This window comes from Hemitrygon akajei, chromosome 6 (genome assembly GCF_048418815.1).
Source record: "Hemitrygon akajei chromosome 6, sHemAka1.3, whole genome shotgun sequence".
Classification (NCBI taxonomy): Eukaryota; Metazoa; Chordata; class Chondrichthyes; order Myliobatiformes; family Dasyatidae; genus Hemitrygon; species Hemitrygon akajei.
In genome coordinates this window covers 143211407-143234642 of record NC_133129.1, presented here as the reverse complement: position 1 = coordinate 143234642, position 23236 = coordinate 143211407, and the positions used below count along the sequence as shown (strand labels likewise).

At 39.0% G+C, this 23236-nt stretch overlaps 1 protein-coding gene across 17 annotated transcripts in view; it reads right to left on the bottom strand.

Annotated features, from left to right (window-relative positions):
* Nucleotides 1-8944: 8944 nt before the first annotated feature.
* plekha7b (pleckstrin homology domain containing, family A member 7b) overlaps nt 8945-23236 on the bottom strand; it is a 401998-nt gene continuing 387706 nt past the window's right edge. For 14 of the 17 annotated variants that reach the window (XM_073049397.1, XM_073049400.1, XM_073049403.1 and 11 more), the window contains 5 exons: nt 21461-21607; nt 19919-20052; nt 16918-17057; nt 14337-14436; nt 8945-9863 (listed from right to left, as the gene is read on the bottom strand). In XM_073049397.1, coding sequence (XP_072905498.1) covers nt 14342-14436; nt 16918-17057; nt 19919-20052; nt 21461-21607 — 516 coding nt within the window. In that variant the 3' untranslated portion in view covers nt 8945-9863; nt 14337-14341. The remainder of the gene's footprint in view (nt 9864-14336; nt 14437-16917; nt 17058-19918; nt 20053-21460; nt 21608-23236) is intronic. The other 3 variants (XM_073049398.1, XM_073049406.1, XM_073049399.1) reach the window with 2 other exon arrangements.

Genomic DNA, 23236 nt, shown 5'->3' with positions numbered 1-23236 from the left:
TTGGTCCTGTGAAATGAGACAAGTAAAATTAATGATCTTGTAGTTAGGGATCCTCTTGGGAAGAGTGATCACAGTATGATTGAATTTCTCATACAAATGGAGGGTACAATAGTTCGATCTAAAACCCTGTATTATGTCTAAGCAATGGAGACTCTCATGGGAAAAGGGAGGATTTGGCTCGTGTAGACTGGGAACACAGGTTATGTGGTGGGATGGTTGAGGAACAGTGGAAGACCTTCAATGAGATTTTTCACAGTGTTCAACAAAAGTATATTCCAGTAAAAAGCAGAACAGTAAGGGTGGGGAGAGCCAGCCTTGGATAACTAAGGAAATGAAAGAAGGCATCAAACTAAAAGCTCATGCATACAAAGTCGCCAAAAGTAGTGGGAAACTCGAAGACTGGGAAAATTTTAAAAAGCAATAAAGAACTGCTAAGTGAGGAATAAAGAAAGGGAAGCTGGGTTATGAAAATAGAGTAGCACACAATATTAAAATGGATAGTAAAAGTTTTTATAATTATATAAAGTGGAAAGTGGTGGCTAAGTGAAAGTGGATCCATTGGAGGACGAGAAAGAGGAATTAATACTGGGTAATGAAGAAATGGCAGAGGCTTCGAATTACTATTTTGTGTCGGTCTTCATGCTGGAGGACACATCTAACATGCCAAAGAGAGATGTTATGGATGCAATGGGAGGTGAGGACCTCGATACAATAGCTATCACTAAAGAGGTAATGCTGAGCAAACTTGTGGGCCTGAAGATAGACAAGTCCCCTACGCCTCTAGGTAGACAAGTCCCCTGGTCCTGATGGAATGCATCCCAGGGTACTGAAGGAAATGGCAGAAGTTATAGTAGAGGCTTTGGTGACAATTTACCAAAATTCTCCGGACTCTAGGCGGATCCCAGTGGATTGGAAGATGGAAAATACCACGCCACTGTTCAAAAAAGGATGTAGACGAAAGGCAGGTAACTTTAGGCTAGTTAGTTCAACATCTGTAGTTGGGAAAATGCTTCAAGCTATTGTTAAAGAAGTAGTGAGGCAACTGTAAAGAAATGGATCCATCAGGCAGGTACAGCATGGATTCAGCAAAGACAGGTCTTGTTTGACAAGCTTACTGGAGTTCTTTGAGGATATAACAAGCACAGTGGATAGAGGGGAACAGATGGACGTTATTTACTTGGATTTCCAAAAGGCATTCGATAAGGTGCCGCATAAAAGACTTATCCATAAGATAAGGATGCATAGAGTTGGAGGTGATATATTAGCATGGATAGTGGACTGGATAACTAATAGAAAGCAGGGAGTTGGGATACATTGGTGTCATTCTTGTTGGCAATCAGTGGTGAATGGTGTGCCGCAGGGTTTGGTGCAGATATACATTAAAGATCTGGAAGAAGAGACAGAGTGTAGTGTATTTAAGTTTGCTAATAATAATAAATTGAGTGGAAAAGCAAATTGTGCAGAAGATACGGAGAGTCAGCAGAGAGATTTAGATAGGTTAAGAGAGAGGGCAAGGATTTGGCGGATGGAGTACAATGTTGGTAAATGTGAGGTCATCCACTTTGGAAGGAAAAATGAAAGAGCACATTATTATTTAAATGGTAAAAAAATTGCAGCATGCTGCTGTGCAGAGGGACCTGGGAGTGCTTGTGCATCAATCACAAAAGGTTGGTTTGCAGGTGCAGCAGGCTATCAAGAAGGCAAGTGGAATGTTGGTCTTCATTGCTAAAGGGATTGAATTTAAGAGCAGGGAGGTTATGCTGCAACTGTACAGGGTACTGGTGAGGCTGCACCTGGAGTACTGTGTGCAGTTCTGTTCTCCTTACTTGAGGAAGGATATACTGGCTTTGGAGTTGGTGCAGAGGAGGTTCACCAGGTTGATTCCAGAGATGAGGGGAGATTGAGTTGCCTGGGACTGTACTCACTGGAATTCGGAAGAATGAGAGGAGATCTTAAAGAAATATTTAAAATTTTGAAAGGAATAGATAAGATAGAGGCAGAAAGTTGTTTTCACTGGCGGGTGAGACCAGCACTAGGGGACATAGCCTCAAGATTCGATGAAGTAAATTTAGGACAGAAATGAGGAGGAACTGCTTTTCCCAGAGGGTGGTGAATCTGTGGAATCCTCTGCCCAATGAAGCAGTGGAGACTACCTCAGTAAATATATTTAAGATGTTACGAACCCCGTAACTCGGTGACTTACCAGCAAAGATAGAGACGTCTGTTGAAGTCTGATGATACTATTTTTAACAGTATTTATTAGTAAAAATACACAAAAATAATATCAATGCAAATATACAGATAATATACGTCGTCAATACTAAACATAAAAGTGCGGGTATAATAATAATCAATAAGAAATAAGCTCTATCGTTGTCTAGGGGATAATGAATTGTCCGATGGAAATATAAAGTTCGCTGCAGTTCACACAGGCTGCCGTCATTTGTTTGTCGCTGTGTTGCAATTGTTGGAGAGAGAGAGAGATAGAAGAATGGGAACAGTTACCGCTAAGTGTTTTGCCAACCTTACTTTATGATTTCGATCCGTCGGTGTCTCGTTGTTGTGGCCGTTCAAGTGTGACCTCTCCTTTAGCTAAACCATTCTTCCGTGATGAGCCCGCCACCCAGGCAAGGGAGGACACACATGAGCTCTCACCGGCTTCGCTATAAAACGCTGTCACTGGATTTCTAGCGTTTCTCCTGGTGTGTCTAAGGGGTGTTCCCCAGACCCCTCCTTTATCCTCACTCACGGGGTCTCAGATGTCAATCAGGTTGGGATGATGCAATCCCTCAACCAGACCACTCTGGTTGTCCCCTGAGGGGTTTCAATGAATAGTACAGTACTCAATACACAATTCCTTCTCCAAGAGACAATAGCAGTAATCAGTGGTTCCGTTCCGCTTATGTCAGGAGACATTCCAAACCTTGTGTATTCTGCGGTGTCTATAACAACTGCCTTTGCTGTTCCTGTGTCTCTCTCATTACTGACATGCTGTGTATCTCTCTCATTTCCTGGGTCTCAGACCTGAAATAATAGCGATCTTGTGATTCTCAAAAAGGAGGGGGTGACTTTGCACCCTTCGGCCCATCAGAGTTGCTCCACATTCGTAACAAAGACAAGGTTGGATAGATTATTGCATAGTGGGGAATTAAAGGTTATGGGGAAAAGGCACGTAGGTGGACCTGAGTCACGGCCAGATCTTTGTGGACTTCACATGCCAGTTATAAAAAGAGAGTGCAGGCTGTCGGGACTTTCTGCAGAGCAGGGGATTGCTTGGATTATCAGTAATTTAGCAAGGGACAATAAAAAAGATGTTAGGCTTAAGCGAAGTGACCATTGTGGGAGCAGCCATTGCTGGAATGGGCCAGAGATTAGTGGGAGGTTATGACTCAAGGGTTCAGCAAGAACAGGCAGAGGCCAAGGGTCGAAGGGACTTACTCCAGCAGGACCACAGGGACCTGTATTGCAACCTCCAGTGTTTGTGTTGTATATAAATGTTCTGAATAGAAATATAGATGGGTAGGTTGGTAAGTGTGAAGATGATACAAAGATTGGTAGTGTGGATAGCGTAGAAAACTGGCAAAGAACACAGCGGGACATAGACCAGTTGCAGATATGGGTGAAGACGCAGATGGAGTTTAATCTGGCAAAATATTAAGTGTTGCTCCTTGGTAGGTCGAATGTAAAGAGATTGTATATTGCCCTTCACTAGGGCTCTGGCGATTCTCACAAAGGAGGGGGCTGGGATCATAACAAGGGCAAGACCCTTAACAGTGTTGATGAGCCCAGGGATCTTGGAATCCAAGTTCATAGGTCCCTCCAAGTAGCTAAGCAGGTCAATAGGGTGGCTAAGAAGGTTCATGACATGATCGCTTTTATTCGTCAATCCCACCCCTTTATTAATACCACTCTCATGCATGTACTTATCCAAACTTCTATTAAATGTTCATATTGTAACAGCCATTGCCACCTCGTTCCACACTCACACCATCTTTGAGCTTAGAACATCCCCCTTATGTTTTCCTTAAATACTTCACCTTTCACCATTAATCTATGACCGATAGTTCTATTCTCACCCATACTCAGTAGAAAAAGCCTGATTGCATTAACTGTGTCCCTCAATTTTATATATCTCTATCAAATCTTCCCTCACTCTCTTGTGCTCCAGGGAATAGTCCAAACCTCTTCAACCTTTCCCTGTTAATTCAGGTACTTAGTTCTCGGCAACATCCTTGCACTCTTTAAATATTATTGATATTTTTCCTGTAGGAAGGTGACCAGAATTGCATACAATACTCGAAATTTGGGCTCACCAATGTCTTCAACATATCATCCCTCCTCCTAGATTCAACACTTTGATATATGAAAGCCAATATACTGTTTTTATGAGTCTAGCTACCTGCAATGCCACTTTCATGGAAATATGGATATGTTTTCTTGGATCCCTGTGTTCTACCACACTCTACCATTCACTGCGTAAGTCCATTCCTGGTTTAAACTCAAGTGCACCACCACATACTGTACTTGTCTACATTAAATTCCATCTGCCGCTTTTCAGCACATTTTACCACGTTTCTAAGGAACCACATATGTAAGTATTTGTATTAAATAGGGCCTGATTAGGGATAGTCAACATAGCTGTGTGCATGATAGGTCATGTCTAACCGATCCTATAGTATTTTTGAGCAGGTTACCGGGAAAGCTGATGAAGGAAAGGCAGTGGGTGTTGTCTACATGAACTTCAGCAAGATCTTTGGCAAAATCCCACATGGGAGGTTGATCAAGGAGGTTCAGTCGGTTGGCATTCAGGATGAAGTGAATTGGATTCAACGTTGGCTTTGTGACAGAAGCCTGAGAGTGGTAGTACAGTGGAGGGTTGTCTTTCTGACTGAAGGCCTGGAATTAGTGGTGTGCTGCAGGGATCACTGCTGCACCCATTGTTTTTGTCATGTATTTTGGATGATAATACCTTCCAATAATTTACCCTCTACTGACATCAGGCTCACTGGCCTATCATTTCCTGGCATAACCTTAGAACCTTTCTTATCCTCCAGACCTCCAGCCTATCACCCAAGGCTAAGGACACTTTAAATACCTCTGCCAGGACCCCTGCAATTTCTGCACTAGCTCCTACAAAGTTCTGGAGACTTATCCACCTTAGTTTGCCTCAAGACAGCAAGCACCTCCCCATCTGTAATCGTAGCTGGTCTGTGACCTCCCTGCTATTTTGCTTCAGTTCGATAGACTCCGAGTATGTCTCCTGAGGAAATACAGATGCAAAAAATAAATGTAAAATCTCCCCCATTTCTTTCAGCTCCAGACATAGATGACCACGCTGATCATCAAGTGGACCAATTTTGACCCTTGCTATCCCTTTTGTTTTCAATACAGCTGAAGAAGCCCTTGGGAATCTCCTTCAAATTGTCTGCTAGAGCAAGCTCATGCCTTTTATTTTTTAGTCCTCATATACTTATACTCCTCAGCACTTCATTTACTCCTTGCTGAATGCACCCACAATGCACCTCCATTTTCTTCTTCACCAGTCAGTTGCCAAACTGAACTTGAGTCAGTTCAGTTTGGCAACTTCTCCTCCATAATCAGCATCAGCACAGGTTCACCACAAAGCTATGTGCTTAGCCCCCCGCTCTACTCACTTTATACTTATGGTTGTGAGGCTAAGCACAGCTCTAATGCCATATTTAAGTGTGCTGATGACACCACTGTCGCTGGCCAAATCAAAAGGTGGCGATGCATCAGTACATTGGAGGGTGATTGAAAATATGGCTGAACAAGTGCCACAACAACACCCTCTTACTCAATGTCAACAAACCCAAGGAGCTAATTATTAACTACAGGAAGATGAAACCATCAGTCCATGAGCCAGTCCTCATCAGGGTATCAGAGGTGGAGAGAGTCGGCAATTTTAAATTTCTCAGCATAGTCATTTCAGACAACGGTCCAGCATGTAATGGCCATAACAATGAAGGCACAGCAGCACCTCTATCTTCTCAGATATTTGTGCAGATTTGGCATGTCATCTAAAACTTTGACAAACTTCTATAGGTATGTGGTGAAGAGTATACTAAACTGGTGCATCATGGCCTGGTTTGGAAACATTACTGCCTTTGAATGGAAAAATCTATGAAATGTAGTGGATCCAGCCCAGTCAATCACAGATAAAGCCCTCTTTCCGCTGAGCGCATTTACAAGAAACGCTGTCACAGGAAAGAAGCATCCATAAACCAGGCCATGGTCTCTTCTCACTGCTGCCATTAGGAAGGAGGTACAGGAGCATCATATCTCACACCACCAGGTTCAGGAAGAGTTATTATCCATCGACCATAAAGCTCTTGAACCAGAGGAGATAACTTCACTTACCCCAACACTGAACTGATTCCACAATCTATGGGCACACTCTTAAAAGAATCTGCAACTCATGTTCTCCATATTTATTGCTTATTTCTTATTTTCTTATTTTTTTGGTATTTACAAAGTGTGTCGTCTTTTGCACTTGGGTTGCTTGTCCATCTGTGTGATTTTTCATTGAATCTACTAAGTATGCCCGCAAGAAGATGAATCTCAGGGTAGTTTATGGGGACATATGTACTTTGATAATAAATTTACTTTGACCTTTATGTTCCCTAAACCTATTATCCTTGCCATTCATCCTAATAGAAACATACAAACTCTGTACTCTCAAAATTTCACTTCTGAAGTCCCCCTACTTACTAAGCATGCCATTGCCAGAAAACAACCCATCCCAATCTATGTTCCCTCCAAGCTGTGTGCGTGCACACGCATTTTTCAACCAGTGCACAAAGGAAATTAATGTGCGCACAAAAGGTTAGTTACCTAAAATAATGTAGTAATTAATAATTATACTTATTGAAAATAATCTTTTAGCTAAATGTTTCTGTTAACTAGTTAGTTGGTTTTTCAAATACCACAATGCACGACACTAACTTACGTCACCTCACCTTTCCTGTTCCTGTTTGTACAGCTGCATCACGGCAGCAGCCATCTTTGTCGGACACTGTTCATATCGTAAACTTCACATTTGGCGATGAACAAGTTAATGCCTTATGTCTAAAATATCATGATTTTCTAGCTGAAAATACTGTAATAGTTAGACAGTTTAATGATTTCAAATTTTCCGTGCAAGAAAAAATTAAATCCAAACTGATTTCAAACTTTGCTCAAACATTTCAAACATTTGTACTTCAAAATGAACAGTTTTGTGACCTTGCACAGTTGATGGACATTGGGGGAACTTTTCTTGTGTCTAGTGTGGACTGTGAGCGAGGTTTTAGCCTAATGAATCAACTCAAAAGCAAGCTGAGAAACCGTTTAGGTGAATGTCATTTGGATATGTTAATGAGAATCAAAAGCTATCGATTGGATGGAAGTTCTATTAGTCTAGATAGAGTTTACAAAGAATGGGTAAGTGCCAAAGACAGGAGAGAGAAAAAATAACTGAGTGACTTAAATATGTATGTTATTTTGTTGTTATTCTGTGCAGTTTTATGTCAAATATTTTGTAAACCTACATAAACTGTGCCATGTGTGCATTCAGTGCACATACTTTTGTCACAGGAAAAAAATTTACACAACTTAAGATTTTTGCGCACACTGACTACTAAAAATTAGAGGGAACATTGATCCCAATCCACATTTGCCAGAGCCTTTCTGATTGAGCTGTCTACAAGCAAAATTGACCTGTCCTGGCTGAGCACTGCCGCGACATTTTTCCTTACTAGTAATGCCGCCCCTCCCCCTTTAATTCCACCCATTCTGTCATGTCTGAAACAATGGACCTCAGAACATTGAGCTGCCAGTACTGCCCCTCCTGCAACCAAGTCTCACTAATGGCTAAAATGTCATAATTCTACAAGCTGATTGGTGCTCTTAGCCCACCTATCGTATCTACAATACTTGCATTGAAATCAACGCAACTCGGAACATTACTCCCACCATGCTCAACCATTTTATCAAAACCACACGGAAGGCATTCAAGAATGTTGTTGAACATTTTCTTGGCAACTACAGAGCACCGAACTACATGCAGCTGGCTGATAGTGTGCTTCAAGCATACAGAATTATGAAGTGCGACATGTCACTGAAGATTCATTTTCTGCATTTCCATTTGCTGTCGGTGGCGAGCACGGTGAAAGGTTTCTCTGGGACATTGTGGTCATGGACAAAGAGTATCAGGGCAACTGGAGTCCATCAGTGTTGGGCTGATTATTGTTGGCTGATTATTGTTGAAGCGAGAGGCCTCAGACACTGAGTAAAAATGAAAATCATCAACAAAACATTTTTAGCTTTGTTGAAGTTCTGCAAAGCGTTAGCACCATTATGCATTAAACACATCATGTTCAATAAAAGTTAATTTCTTGTTTCTCCTAATTCCTACATAATACAAGTAGTCTGAAATTATATTTGTGTTTAGCTTCAAGTGGCCTATCATAAACAAAGAAAAAATTCTGAGGAAGCAACACGAAGCAAAAAAATTGTTGTGCAGTGATATTATTTTGTGGGAATTTCTATCACTAACTGCTGCATCTATTATTTTCACTTCTAAACAATCAGCAATATGCCACTGTTATTTACTCACCTCTTCTGAAAGTAGCAGCTCATGTTGGAGAGAGATATACTATACCGATACTGCAAATGACAAGGTCTCAACACTAAATGGAGGAGACTATTTAGTCATGTCCGTACAGAGATGCTTTCACACATTGCCACTTGATAGTGATATGGATGCATAAAACTGTTGTAAGGCAGTATGTAATGATGAGATACCAGCTCTACTAACATCAAGGAATTTATTACTCACCAGGCTCCTCAACTTCATATGGATCACTGCTGAACCAGTTTGCTGCAAGCTGAACTTTTCCTATTAAACAGATTCTGCACTACCATCAATTCTTACGACATGAAACAGTTCCTTTACTTGAATCTTTTTATTAATATTTACATTATGCAATACTTTTCAACAGATTTCAAAATCATTTCTGTACTCCATTTTTCAAAATAATCTTTCTGCTGTGCTTTTCACTTTGCAAGTGTCTGTGGAAATAATAGAACCCATTTGGTTTTGGCAATATAAGTTCATTCTGGCAGTGCTTGATTCAGAGAAAATAAATTCATTTTAAAATTGATCCAAAAATTGGTAGGAATATCACATTTTAAATTTGAGATTCAAAAATAGATGAGCATTTTAATGTAATTTATGAGAAGACCAGAGAAATGGTCGTTTACTTTTTACAGAATTTGTCATCACAATAAAATATTGCAGCTGAACACAGGCTAATATAGATAAACCCATTTCACAAACACTGCAAGACCGTTCTGAATAAATGCATGATCCATATAAATCTGCTTCAACACATTCTGCCTCTAAATGGCTGCATACCAGCTTTCTGTGGTATTTGTGTGTGCATTTCACACACATTTTAAAGCAATTCATATACATTTTAAAAAGTGCAATACAATATATATGCTTAAAAAATTAATCCTACTGCACACACCTCCACTGTGCTAAGTAAAACTTTAGTTTCCAATGTGAGTCAGCAAATTTTAGCCATCATTGTGTTGAACAAGATAGAAAAATAGCCTCGCAATGAAATAACCAATCTACAACTCATGGTCAATACAAGCCCAGTTTCAATGGCTCCCAATGAAGAATTGTCTTTGTCTTGTTTCCATACAAAGGTCTAGTTCTTCCATTTCTGGCTGGTTAGTGTCGATTATCGAATTACCACATTGTGCTTCATCACAGCAGCTTTGCAGGTTTGTCCCACTTTCTTTCTTGTTCAATACTTCCTTCCTCTCTCGTTATTAGTGTTCAACCAGGGCTTTGGCTAATTTAGGAAGAGAAAGAATTAAATGTTCAACTCTTTAATCACTTAAAACAAATTTTAAACCTTATTTAAAAAAAAAACACAGGGACTGGCGGGCATCATGATCTTCATTCTCCTTTCAGAGACTTTCTACCCAAAATGTACCCGTCCACTCTTCATAACTTCCCATCTCCAAAGGTAAAATCCCTAAAAGTAATCAGGCAAAACTGGAAAGTATCCAATCATGCCTACATTTCTATTGGTCAGAATGCCTCTGAGGATCATCAGTTAGCAATTTGCATACAATCTTTCTCTCATCATGCAAGGACTGGAGAAGCTTGGAGCAGAGAGATCTTGTCAATGTGTACAGGGTCATGGCTGTTTTAGATTAGGTAAATGAAGGGAAGTTGTTCCAATAACTCTGTGATTTAAGGACAAATAGATACAGATTTAACATTTTATTCTAAGCAGACAAAGTTAGTGTGAGGATTGTCTTAAATCTATAAATATAGTCGTTTGGATTGTTTGTACAGGTGGTGCAGATTCAAAAGTGAATTGGATAAGCACTTGAAAGGCAATCGTTTGCAGGATTACGGGGGAATTGCAGTGGAATGGGACTGACTGCATTGCCTTATAAAGAGTTGACATTGTCCGTGGACAGAATGGTCTCCTTCTCAGCTGCATCTTCTATCCCATTGCCCACTGTTAAATCTCTTCAGACTTTGACAAGTTGACACCACAGAGATGAACAAATAACCAAAACATCTTTCTGGTTTCCATTTACCAATTTTGAACAATATTTAAGGCCTATAAAATCATGGCTACTGTTTCTGATATTAACAAGAGCATTAGATCATTAAAACTAAATTCAAAAATTGCAAATATCACCTTACTATTGCACTGATTACTACAAACTATGTAATACAAACCTGTTGTGATTATGATCTACAATAAAAGAACGTTATTTATCAGAAAGTAATTTCTGATCGTGAATTCATAATGTTCTTCACACAAGAAACAGAAATCTTTTTCAACTATCACATGGTAGTCATATCATCTAGATTTCACAGCATAACTCTAAAACACATTTTTAAACTTAATATTTGTCATTGCAAGAATATTGATTGCCCAGAAAATGTTTAATAGAATGCCATTTTCTTCCATCACCACCAGAGGGCATTACAACACAACTTCACATGCACCAATAAAAGTAGACAACCAATGAATATATGAACAGTTGCAAATTCTCAATGACCATTTCTTCATAAATGGGTAGTTTAATTTTCTCATTCCACGGCAATGATTAGACAATTAAAGCTTCTGAAGAATTCACTGTGCCTTCTGAAGATTTAGGGGAAACACCATCTTTATAATTCAGACTAAATTATCAGGTAAATATTTACTTTGTTTATCAAGTTTACAGCATAATGATGGAAGCAGAATCAAAATCTATCACTGTGACAGTGCAGTGTGCAAACAACATGTGGCACCTTCATCTCCAAATCAAGATCAAAAAAGATCATCGATTTTGTGGAAAATTTACCATGGAAATTTGTTGATATAGAATTACTTTTATAATTTCAGTAATAATAATTAACCTTAGCATATTGTGCATAGTTTTTGTTTAAATACCACATGAACAAAGATAGTCGAATGATATAAAGTATGCAGAGAATTGAAGATTGAGAAGTTCATTCAGCACAACAGCTGGAATTAAATCAGAACACTGAAGTGCATACAATATTAAATACTGTAAGGTAAACCAAGTTGCTTTAAAAGTTGGCCAAGAAAATTTCAAACCAAGTTAGTACTTCCTAATGTTGAAATTAGGGATTAGTTTTTTTTAATTTATTTGCCTGAAAGTAGATTGGAATTTTACCAGAACTTTACAATTTATGATATTCCGAGATGATTGTGTTGTTAACTTTCAGCACGAGTGATCCCACAATATTACACTTGTTGCCCCTAGCCTTTCTCACACCCTAAAAAATAATACAACATCACAACCTTAAAAAGCACTCTGTCAATAAGATAACTTGGGACAGGCTGCCTTGTGTTATGTTGATGTGCTCATGACAAACACTGCTAGAGCTTTGGAAACAGATTTAGCAATTTACTTGGCTTTCCCTGGAATGAAATGCAGTAAGAATGAAACAGCAAAGGGAAATACAACGCAAGACGTATTATTCAGAGAAGATGATCCTTCTCCTTTGCTGACTCTTTCAGCGGGCCTGCTAGTACTTTTTTTTAAAAAAGTCTCAGCTATAAAATGTTTTTAGTAAGGCTGGCATTCATAGATTTTATTAATCTCTATTGCAATGTACTGCTGCTGCAGAACAACAAATTTCATAACATATGTCAGCGACAATAAACCTGATTCTGATATTGATACTGCTTTTTCTCATCTGTGGCCAAGACATCCTAAGTGACAGTGGTATGAAGTGGCACAGAAGAGACTGACAAACCAGACACTAGACAGAGGTGAATTTAAAAGGCAAACACAAGAAAATCTGCAGATGCTGGAAATTCAAGCAACACACACAAAATGCTGGTGGAATGCAGCAGGTCAGGCAGCATCTATAGGGAGAAGCACTGTCGATGTTTCGGGCCGAGACCCTTCGTCAAGACTAACGAAGTTTAAATAAACAGCATTCCCTACCAATAGAATTATCAATTATCCTACAAATCCACCCAAAATATACCTACTATTGTCATATCTAACTTGTATAACACATTCAAGTCATCCAACATAAAAATCATGGGCAAATTCGTAATCTTTCTCTTCCAACTATGATTTTATTTTAACACCCCCTCACCTGCCCCCGCACAATCCTCTCTCTACCTCCCACTTTCTCTCTTGTATGTACAATACCTTCATTTTACTGATATTGTTATGATCACTATTTCTCTGCACAGCTGATCACTGACAACATGCTCCTGTCCACATTAGTGGTACTGAGGTTGAGAACATTGACAGCTTCAAGTGCCTGGAAGTGAACATCACCAATACCATCAGCCACATACAGTGCTGTAAAAGGATGTTGGGAATGGTGAGGGTGGAGTGCCACGGGAGGGGCGTGGGGCAGATGGCAAAGGTGGGGGGAGGCATGGTGGCATGAGTGCTGACACACCAGGCAAAGTAATTTGATTCTAAACAATTGGTTTATTGTCCATTACAGAAAGTCTCTTTGGTGCTTCTTGCTCCTGTCCTCCTTCCCAACCATGATTCCCCTTCTCCCTGCCCCCTTCCCACCCTCAGTCCACAATCAGAATCAGGTTTATCATCACTCACATGTGCCAATACCTCCAATCCTCCAGGAGTCTGAAGAAATTTGACATGCTTCCATCATCCACCGCCAATTTTTATCAATGCACCATAGAGCGCATCCTATCTGGACGCATCATAGCTTACAGTCTACTTACTTAATATTTAAAATTCAGAGATACAGCACAGTAACAGGCCCCTTCCGACCCACTGAGCCTGTGCTGCCCAACCACACTCATGTGACCAATTAAGTACTAACTTGTACATCTTTGGAGTGTGAAAGGAAACTAGAGCACCCAGAGGAAATCCACATAATCAAGGAGAGAACGTACAAACTCCTTAAAGACGGTAGCGGATTTGAACCTGGGTCACTGGCACTGTCATAGTGTTACGCTAACCACGGCATCACCATGGATTTATATGACAACTGTTGTGCATGTGACCACACAGAAATGTTAACAGTTGTGTATACAGCTCCCTTCCAAGGACCATGTGTTATATCTTACTACCTCAGGCAAGCAACTGCACTAATCAAAGATGTCACCCACCCCAAACATTCTCTCTTCTTCCTCTTCGATCGGGCAGAAGATACAAAATCCTGAAAGATGTCTTCTAAGTTACTGTTGTAAGGCTATGGAATGGTTCCCTAGTACAATAAGATTGACACTTGACCTCACAATCTTGTACCTTGCTGTTTACCTGCACTGTTTTCCTCTGCAGCTGTTGCACTTAGTTTTGCATTCAATATTTATTCTACCTCAATTCACTGTGTAATGATTTGATCTGTATGAACAGTATGCAAGACAAACTTTTCACCATCTCAGTACACATGATAATAATAAACAAATTCACCTTTCCCTGGCAGAGATCCAAATCATAACTGAGAAATTGTTTCACAGAAGTACTGTGTGCCAAATCAATACAATGACTTTATAAAAATTTTCAAAACTAAAAAAGCAGGGTCGGACACACACCCATTTTACATAGAACTCACTTAAAACTAAATTTTCGTGATTGCTGTCCATTGCATTAATGATCAGGACTACTTGAAGAGGAATTGGTCGATTGGCATGATGCAATATTCTGCTCAGTATCACGTTTTCAGTTAACCTTCAATAAGTTGCATTATTGAAGGCATTGCTAAGTTAGTACTAGGTGTAAAATTAGATTGTAATCAAGACATAATACCGGTTAAAGCAGAAGTCATGTTAAAAGTTGTTAGTTCTTACTTTGTTTAGACAAATGTGTAGTGGAATCCATTGCTTACAGGGGAGTGTGGAGGGGAAGGTGCTGAAGATGGATGGACCTGCTGTTGCGCTGAAAGGGATCATACACAGAAACAAGGGCAAAAATAGTTAACCACAAAAGTTAGCAACAAGACAACAGCCAGACAGTGTACAAATTCAATACCATCATTTCTGCTTACGCTTGGAAATAAATTAGTAATTGTTTTAATAAACATTGACATGCAAAATTCACTAGTCATTATTTGCAACAATATACACAAATCATTTAAAGCATAAGTGCCAAAATTAAGATGTTTATATCACTAAAATCTTCCCAGTATAAAATACCTACCGATGAAAACGAAGTTACACAAGCACCAGTAACTATTAGTAATATGCTCACGTGGGCATTCTTCAAAAGCAGTCAGTAAATTTCAACAGACTGCCCGAGTGTAAGGGCATTGCAATTCCATTCTCATCCAATATCTATAGCATTTGGGGTATTAGCTTATAAACTCCTTTAAAATGTAAAACTCCACACAAGCTCTAACTGATTTTATTTTATTGCAGTACATCAGAGCTCTGTTCCGAAATGGCAGCTTGGAATAGGGAACAACTTTTGTTACCAGAATTTTTGTACTACTCATCTCATGTTCTTGAAGACAAGAGATGCATAAAATTCTGCACACCTTGACTAAATGCCCCTCATCATATGCAGACTGAAAATTGATAAAGCCCTTAGCAATCTTCCATAACTTCGCAAGCATCCAAAAGAGAGGGCCTTTGTAAAGCAACAATAATCGTGAAAGGAAACTGCCTTGGAGGGAGGGAACTTACCAGGAAGAGTTAATATGGGACATGCAAGACAATAAATTATCTGGGCAAGCAGTTTACATGGGTGTGACATATTTCAACTGAAAACTAATCTCGCTACGTCAGGATAATTTTGTAACAAATTCTGTTGTACAAGTAATCAAAATGAGCATGCAAATATATTTTACAACTATAAAATACAGAGATTTGAAAGAAAAGAAACAGCAAATTTCAACTGCCTCATTAAAATTAAAATGTTTTTCTCAAAATTATTAGGGACTAAAACTGTAAAGAAAATGATTTTAGAATCCAATAGTAGATTTAAGACAGTACAGCACTATACAGGTGCTTTTCCCACACTGTTGTGCAATCCCTCACTGTTATGTTAGAAAAGACAATTACAAATATAATTGATAAATATCAGACTAGAGATGAAATTTACTTGAGGTTGCAAAAGGAGTATTATATCATATGGGCCATAATGTCATAATCCTAAAGGAATCTGTTGGAGAGGTGACGAATGGCATTACAGTAAAAAACTTTCAAAAGCACTTCAAAGGCTTCAATGTATGGAAAAAGCTTTAAGAATAAGGAATTTAGGGATGAGTAACAAATTGACTAGCATCTGGTTAGAAAATAAATGCAGATTCTTATAGTGCTTAGAAATATTTTATGGCAAGTTCCCCATGTATTTTAGGAGCACAGACCTTGAGAGAGCAGCGTGCAGAAACGGACAAGTGATTATAAAGGACAAATTATAATTTTGAGGTCCAAAGCAAACTGTGTGTGGTTAGTGGCAAGATTATACAATGTACAGTAACATGACAATGGAATTCAATAGAATTTAATATGAAATGATACAATTAGCATATTGAAGGCAGTGAGACTGACAAAGCAAACAAAAAATTTGATGGAATAAACCTACTGCTTTATTTCTTCAAAACTGATCAACTTAAATATATACCAACTGCTCCAGTCTGATACTATTTCTTCAAACCTTTTTGCCTTTCTGGTCTAAATAAGTCATCGTTAGTTTTAAGAATAACAGATAAATTAACAGAAGTTGGTGTGTTCCTTAGTGTTTAGTAATATAAAGAATCAGTTTATCTTTCACATTACTGGATATTTATAAAATAAACTATCAGTTATTGCCCATATGGTTTTAATGGTAAATATATCATTGGCTGCAGCAGATGGATTTGATCAATGTGAATGATACAACTGACTGTGGTGCTGCTCGGGTGAGAATGAAAGAGAGTCAACCAAGAATCTCATGTCAATTACTTACCAAATGTTTGACTGAGAAATTAAATAACCTGTTCTTATTACATCAACTCACACCCTCTAAATGGATGGATGAGACTGCTGCTGGAAGCAACTCCTTTCAGATCTCACTTATATGAAAAAAAAATTAACTCCTGTAAACACTTTGTATATATAATTTAAATCTTAAGTTTTGAATTTTTATTTCAAAAGCCAATTCTATCACTGTAATCAAGAAAGGTAACAAATAGTTTTTAATGTAATATTTGTCCCCAGCTGCGAGGCCCTGTTGCTTGTGTGGTTCTGTCTGTTCCACACTATTACTGACCAATAATGAATATGCAGAAAACATTCAATAATTGCTCAGTCTACAATTTTCACCTCCATTAAGGCATGTGAAAGCTATTCTAAATCTTCTTTCTTAATTGATGATACAGATGAAGTGGACTTTACATTTAAAAAACAATTTCTAGGTGTTGTGTGTCGATATTAGAAGAGGAGGGTGTACCTGCTACAATTTTACTGCGTTGGGAAGCTTCAGATGCTAATGCATACGACATGGTGATAATACGTTCCTGCTCTTGCAGTTGTGAATCTACATCAGCTGTACTTTCTCTGCTGTTAACTCCTGTCTGCATATTCTGGAAACTGATGGAGAGAGAGAAAAAAACAATTCTGAGAGATCACATTCAGAATGCAACACAATACTTAACAGAGCAGTATCACAGTTACTTCCTGCCAACAACCTAGCCACTGGGGTTGAGGGAGCGGGAGGTTTGTTTGCAAGGACACACCATTTGGTGACAGGAAAACAGCAAGTTCAAGATGGCTGACAAATGATGTTGATTGGGGTGGAAGTGCAGAGGACCTGGCTGTGTTGGATGAATAGGATAAGGAAAGCTGGAATTGATAAAGTTGTGGAGCCAAGATTCAAGGACATAATGTTAGGATAAGGGGTCAGCTGGAGATGAGGAGACGGTTATGATGAGGGTTGTGAGTATTTGGAATTCTCCAAACCCACTGGATTGTGTCATCTTCATTGAACAAGAACCCAATATAACACCTACTGCTTAGGACAGTGGGGAAGTGAAGTCTCCTCCAGGTTCATATATATTAGCCATGGCTGTTGCATGTCACACATGAGGCTCCTTAACAAGACAAGAGCACACAGTATCACAGGAATGATACAGGTATGGATAGAAAACTGGCAGACTGTCAGGAGGCAAATGGTGGGAACAAACAGAGAATTTTCTCATTGACACTGGGACTGCTTCTTTTCATGCTATACACCAATAATTTGGATGACAGAATTGATGGTTCTGTGTCCAAGTTAGTGGACGATACGAAGAAGGACAAAGTGGCAGATGCAGTATCGTGTAGGGAAGTGTATGGTCATGTACTTTGGTAGAAGGAATAAAGGCATAGATTAATTTCTGAACGGAGAAAATTCAAAAATCAAAGGTGCAAAGGGACTAGGGAGTCCTCATACAGGATTCCCTTAACTTGCAGTTTGGGTTGGTGGTGTGGAAGGAGAATGCAGTGTTAGCATTAATTTATGATGTAATACTGAGGGTGTAAGAGGCACCGAGGGAGGAGGAGTTTATAAGGCATTGGTCAGACCGCACTTGGAGTACTCTGAACTGTTCTGGGCTCTTTACCTAAGAAAAGATGTGCAGGCATTGGAGAGGGTTCAGAGGAGGTTCACAAAAATTATTCTGGGAATGAATGGTTTAATGAATGAGGAGTGTTTGATGGACCTGGGTCTGTACTCACTGGAGTTTAGAAGAATGAGAGGAGGATCTCATTGAAACCTATCAAATATTGAAAGGCCTAGATAGAGTGGATATAGAGAGGATGTTTCCTTTAGGAGGTTAGTCTAGAACCAGGGGTACAACCTCAGAATACAAGGATGTCCATTTAGAACATAGCTGAGGAAGAATTTCTTTAGCCAAAGGATGCTGAATCTGTGGAATTCATTGCCACAGATGGCTGTACAGGCTAAGTCATTGGGTGTATTTAAAGCGGAGGTGACAGGTTCTTGATTAGTCAATGCGTCAAAGGTTACATGGAGAAGCCAGGAGAAGGATAATTGAGAAGGATAATAAATCAGCCATGATGTCAGAACAGACACGATGGGCTGAATGGCCTAATTTCTCCTATCTCTTATGTTCTAATCTGGACAAGAGCCTCCATTTTGAGAGTGAAACAACTGCATCCCAGACATACCTTCTGACACCAAGGTACGTTCACTAAAATACAGAATATCTCAATGAATCAGACCTCTCGGCCCCATTCAGACTACGAGATTTCTATCAGACCACTAGATTTCACAATCAAACCATCATGAATCCCATCCCAAAAAATAAGAAGTGGAGATATGGGAGCAAAGGAAATGTGGCCCTTTTATTACCTCACATTAATATATTGATTCTAATCTAAACTAATTAAAAAGCCAAGAGTCAAAACCTCATTCAAGTTATCTGGTATGGACACTGTGAGGTATATCCTTAATAGGTATCAAGCTTGCACAAATACAACTTAATTAGCAAGAAGATCAGCGATACTGGCATCAGATTATGTTCTGTAGTGTCCAGAATACTTTGAATCAAAGTACAATAGTGTTTAACTTAAGGGTAACAACACAAAATCCTACTTATTTTTCTAAAATTTCATTTACTTATACATTAACAATTCCATTTATTTTCACAGAATGTCATTCCTTACAGGAAACCATTAATGATTTTTTGTTAATCGTAGATTCATTGAGGTGTGCACCACAGCAACAGGCCCTTCAGGCCAACTTGCCCATGACTAGCCCCATTTGCCTAGTTTTGGCCCATATCCCTCTAAATATTTCCTGTCCAGTACCTGCCCAAAATATCTTTAAAATGTTGTAACTGTACCTGTGGCAGTTTGTTCCACATACCTACCATGTGAAACACTTCTCCCTTGGATCTCCTTTAAATCTCTTCCCTCTCATCTTAAACCTAGACCCTCTAATTTTCCATCTTGGGAAAAAGAATGACCACCTACCCTATGTACACTTCTCATAATTTCATATACTTTTATCAGATCATTTCTCAGTCACTCCAAAGTCATAGCCCATCCACTCCCTCTTTATAATTTAATCCTGTTCTCATACCAATATTATTAATAATCTTCCACATGTTTATCACAAATATAGTGTGAATGCTTCAGCTACATTTCATGATTTAGTGTGCCTAGTTCTGCATCCTAATCAAACGTACTAGATAATCTAAAAACAGGGGCTCTAACTACTCCAATGTTGCTTGCACATCAGGAGAAGGGAAATAAGAGCAATGGGATGTGTTTTTAGGTAGTTCATGGTTTTTGGATTTGAAATATTGTAGAATATTGGTTCTATTCAGTCGATTTTAAATTGTTCAGTCAGGGCCAGCATTAAATCAAGAACTTTCTTTAACAGAAGTACCACCTGTGAGTATCTGAATTAAAAATACAATGAAAATCACGCATTTATTTACAAGTACCTTGATTTAGCAAGAATGTTTTTGATTTTTTGCACCTTGCGTCTCCTTGCCTCACATTCTTCATAGGAGAGTGGTTCGTCAGGCTCCATTTCAATATAGCGCTCTGGAATTAAAACCATGTCTGGCTTTGATAACTAAAAGACAAAAGGATCAAATTAATAATAATATGGGAGTGCAGACTGAATAGATTAACAAAAACTATTTTTGGAAACAGGTTTAAATATAGTACACCTACTCAAAATAAAATCTCAATTTTCCACCATTCAAAAAGTGTTCAGGGTGAAATTAATTTAAACAAATTAAATGCAGTTCCATTTGTGCCTCAAATGCTTTGTTGAAATAAACGCTGGTGGGAAAGTGGGTGTTCTAAATCTGAGGCACATTGATTATGTCAAGTTATGTTCCACAAATGATTGTTGCAGACAATGGTTTACCAAACTGGGTACATTTTCCCCTCCCCTTAAATTATTCAATTTGTTAACCATATAATTCATGTTAACAGGTACCTTGTATAAATGCTGCATTCATTCTAACCACTAGCCCAAAAACACATTTCTAGAGAAAATAAAATTACTGAGGAATATGTGCACAGTTACAAATTGAATAATGTGTTCCAAACTTGTGAAACCTAAGGCCACTGCCTCAGACAGAGAGTATGATTTAATTTTGCTTAATCTTCAAATGTTCTGTTGATAAAGGTTTGTTTGCAGGTTGGATGATACAAGAAGTTAGAAGTGTTCACAACTAATACTCCAAAGGTAGGATTCCACAGAAACAAACCAGGCGGTTGAACTGAGGGTCATCCTAACTAAGTTTGAAACAGCGAACACAGGTCGTGTTTCAGAACATTTCCTATAATTTAACAGAGATTCCAGATGGCCAAATATTTAATCCATTGCAGCAGCGGTACACAATGCATCCTTTCAGGGTGCTCAGAGGAACATGAGCATGTATAGTTGTAACACATGCATTTGAACTGCAATGCAATTTTCACTAGAGGCAAACTTCTGGAAGGAACTCCTTACGCACTGACACCATTCAAAATAAGGGCAACATTGAATCTTCAGTCAATTCAAACAGAATATCCAGTCATTTAACTCCTCCTCCTCCACCGGAAAGCTGGTATGTGCAAATTAGCTACTGAATTAGCTGCTCCAATTTGCCTACTGAAGCAACAGGTCCACAGCAGATGCCATCTCATTGGCTATTCATTCAACCCTGAACATCTGGACAGCAGAGATGCATACTTCAAGATGTTCTCTATCGGCTACAACTCAGCATTCAATACCATCATATCCTCTCCCAGAGAGCTGGGAATGCAAGTTGAACTTTGTGTTTACTTCAAGCAAGGAATTACCACATGCTTAATTAAACTATATTAACACACACACACAAGATTACTCAAATATTACTGGAATATTAAATACACAACAGTTTGGAGATGTCCTGAGCTTGGGAAAAATGGTATGTAAGACTTCCTTGATTTTTGTTTTTAACACTGGAGATTTGATGTTTGCAAATGCTATAATGTAGCATTATTACCTCTTTACTGAGATCCAAATTGTAATCCAGTGGCTCCACATCAGCTTCCATCACCGGCACTGATTTGGCAAATCCGTCCTCAACACCATTATGATCTTTCACCGCTTTTTCTAATAATTGCATATCAAACTCTTGCTCACGCTTCCACTAAAAGGAAAGGAAACAAGCAATTAACACACTGCTAGAAAATTATATACTCAAAATTATGTTCCTGGAGCTGGTGATTAAGAGTTCATTACAGTGATTTCAAAGAGCCACTGACTCCCCCTCCTTCTTCCAGGCAGGTCTGAAAACCAATCAAGTTATTGTAAACTTGGGAGTCAGCTCTGACCTCAAGGTGAGGTTCAATCCACACATCTGCACCAACACCACTTGCTTCCACCTCCAGGAAGGTCTAACTCTGCCCCCAGCTCAGTTACTTGCTGCCAAAATGGCAATCCGTGACTTTATTTCCTACACCTCGACTGGTACACCAGGCTGCTGCCAGCCTTGCTATGTAAACCTGAATTCTGCTGTTTGTTCCATTCACCTAAAGTATTACGTCCATGCTCACTGACCTTCTTCATATCCCGGTCAAGCAAAAACCAGAGATCAAAATTCTCAGCAAAAATTTTCGAATAACTATTTTTTAAGCTTCTACAGCCTTGTTGTTCTATAAATGTTTGTACACCTCTAAATCTGGCCATAGGAATCTCTAAATACAGTTGTTGAGGCACAAGCAATATGTCTTAAGTTGGCAAGATCCTGAGGTCAGGAATTTCCCTCCTAAGCCACTGCACTTTCTTCCTTCTTTTCAAATATGTCTTCAAACCTTGCTAAGTTTTTGGTCTACTGAACAATTTAGTAAGTTTATATCAAATTTGATAGACAGGACTCTTAGCGGTGCTCTGTTACACAAAAAGGTAAAATACAGATTGATGTTGCTAGTGCACATCTTGGATTGAGAAGTCCAGCTATGTTATACTACCAACTCAACTTATAATTTGAGGAAACCAGCACAGTTAAAATCAATCCAATATTGGAAAATAGTTTCATTCCCTTCCTTTCTAGTCCTGATGAAGGGTCTCGGCCCAAAACATCAACTGTTTACTCTTTTCCATAGATCCTGCCTGGCTTGCTGAGTTCCTCCAGCATTTTGCATGCATTTTTTTCCTACATATTGTTTAGCATCACTTAGATACATTTGTTTACCATTACGGAGCCTAGAATAATTACTCTTTGTTCTGTTATAGGATGTGGATACAAGAAAGGCCAATATTTCTCATCTGCGTAATTGACCTTGAGAACGTCATGGTGTGCCAACTTTGTGAATCAGGGAAGACCTTTTGGCGAAAGTACTCCCAATGCATTTATTCCAATAATAACAAAGCAGCAAAAAAAAATTTCCAATTAATGACAATGTGCCATTTCAACGGGAATCTCCTGGCTGTAGTGATCCTGTAAACTGTTGCTCCTGCTCTCTTCTGGATTTATCATAGTGCTCTCAGGAGTAGCCCGGGAAAGCACCTGTCATGCACTTTGTAAACACAATAAACACTAATGGTGGATTGGTTGCAGAAAGAGTGAACACTTAGAGCAAAGTATGTGGTGCAAATCAAGCCAGCAGATTGCTCCTGTAAGGAGTTATTTGGAATTGCACACTTATCAACAAGTGGAAAGTATTCCAATCAATTCACAGGAGCTGAAATAATGTTTTGAGTGTGAATGTGGAAGACATTAGATACTGGCAGCATGAAATGCAAACAGGTTAAAATACTGCAAAGTCAATGAGAAAGA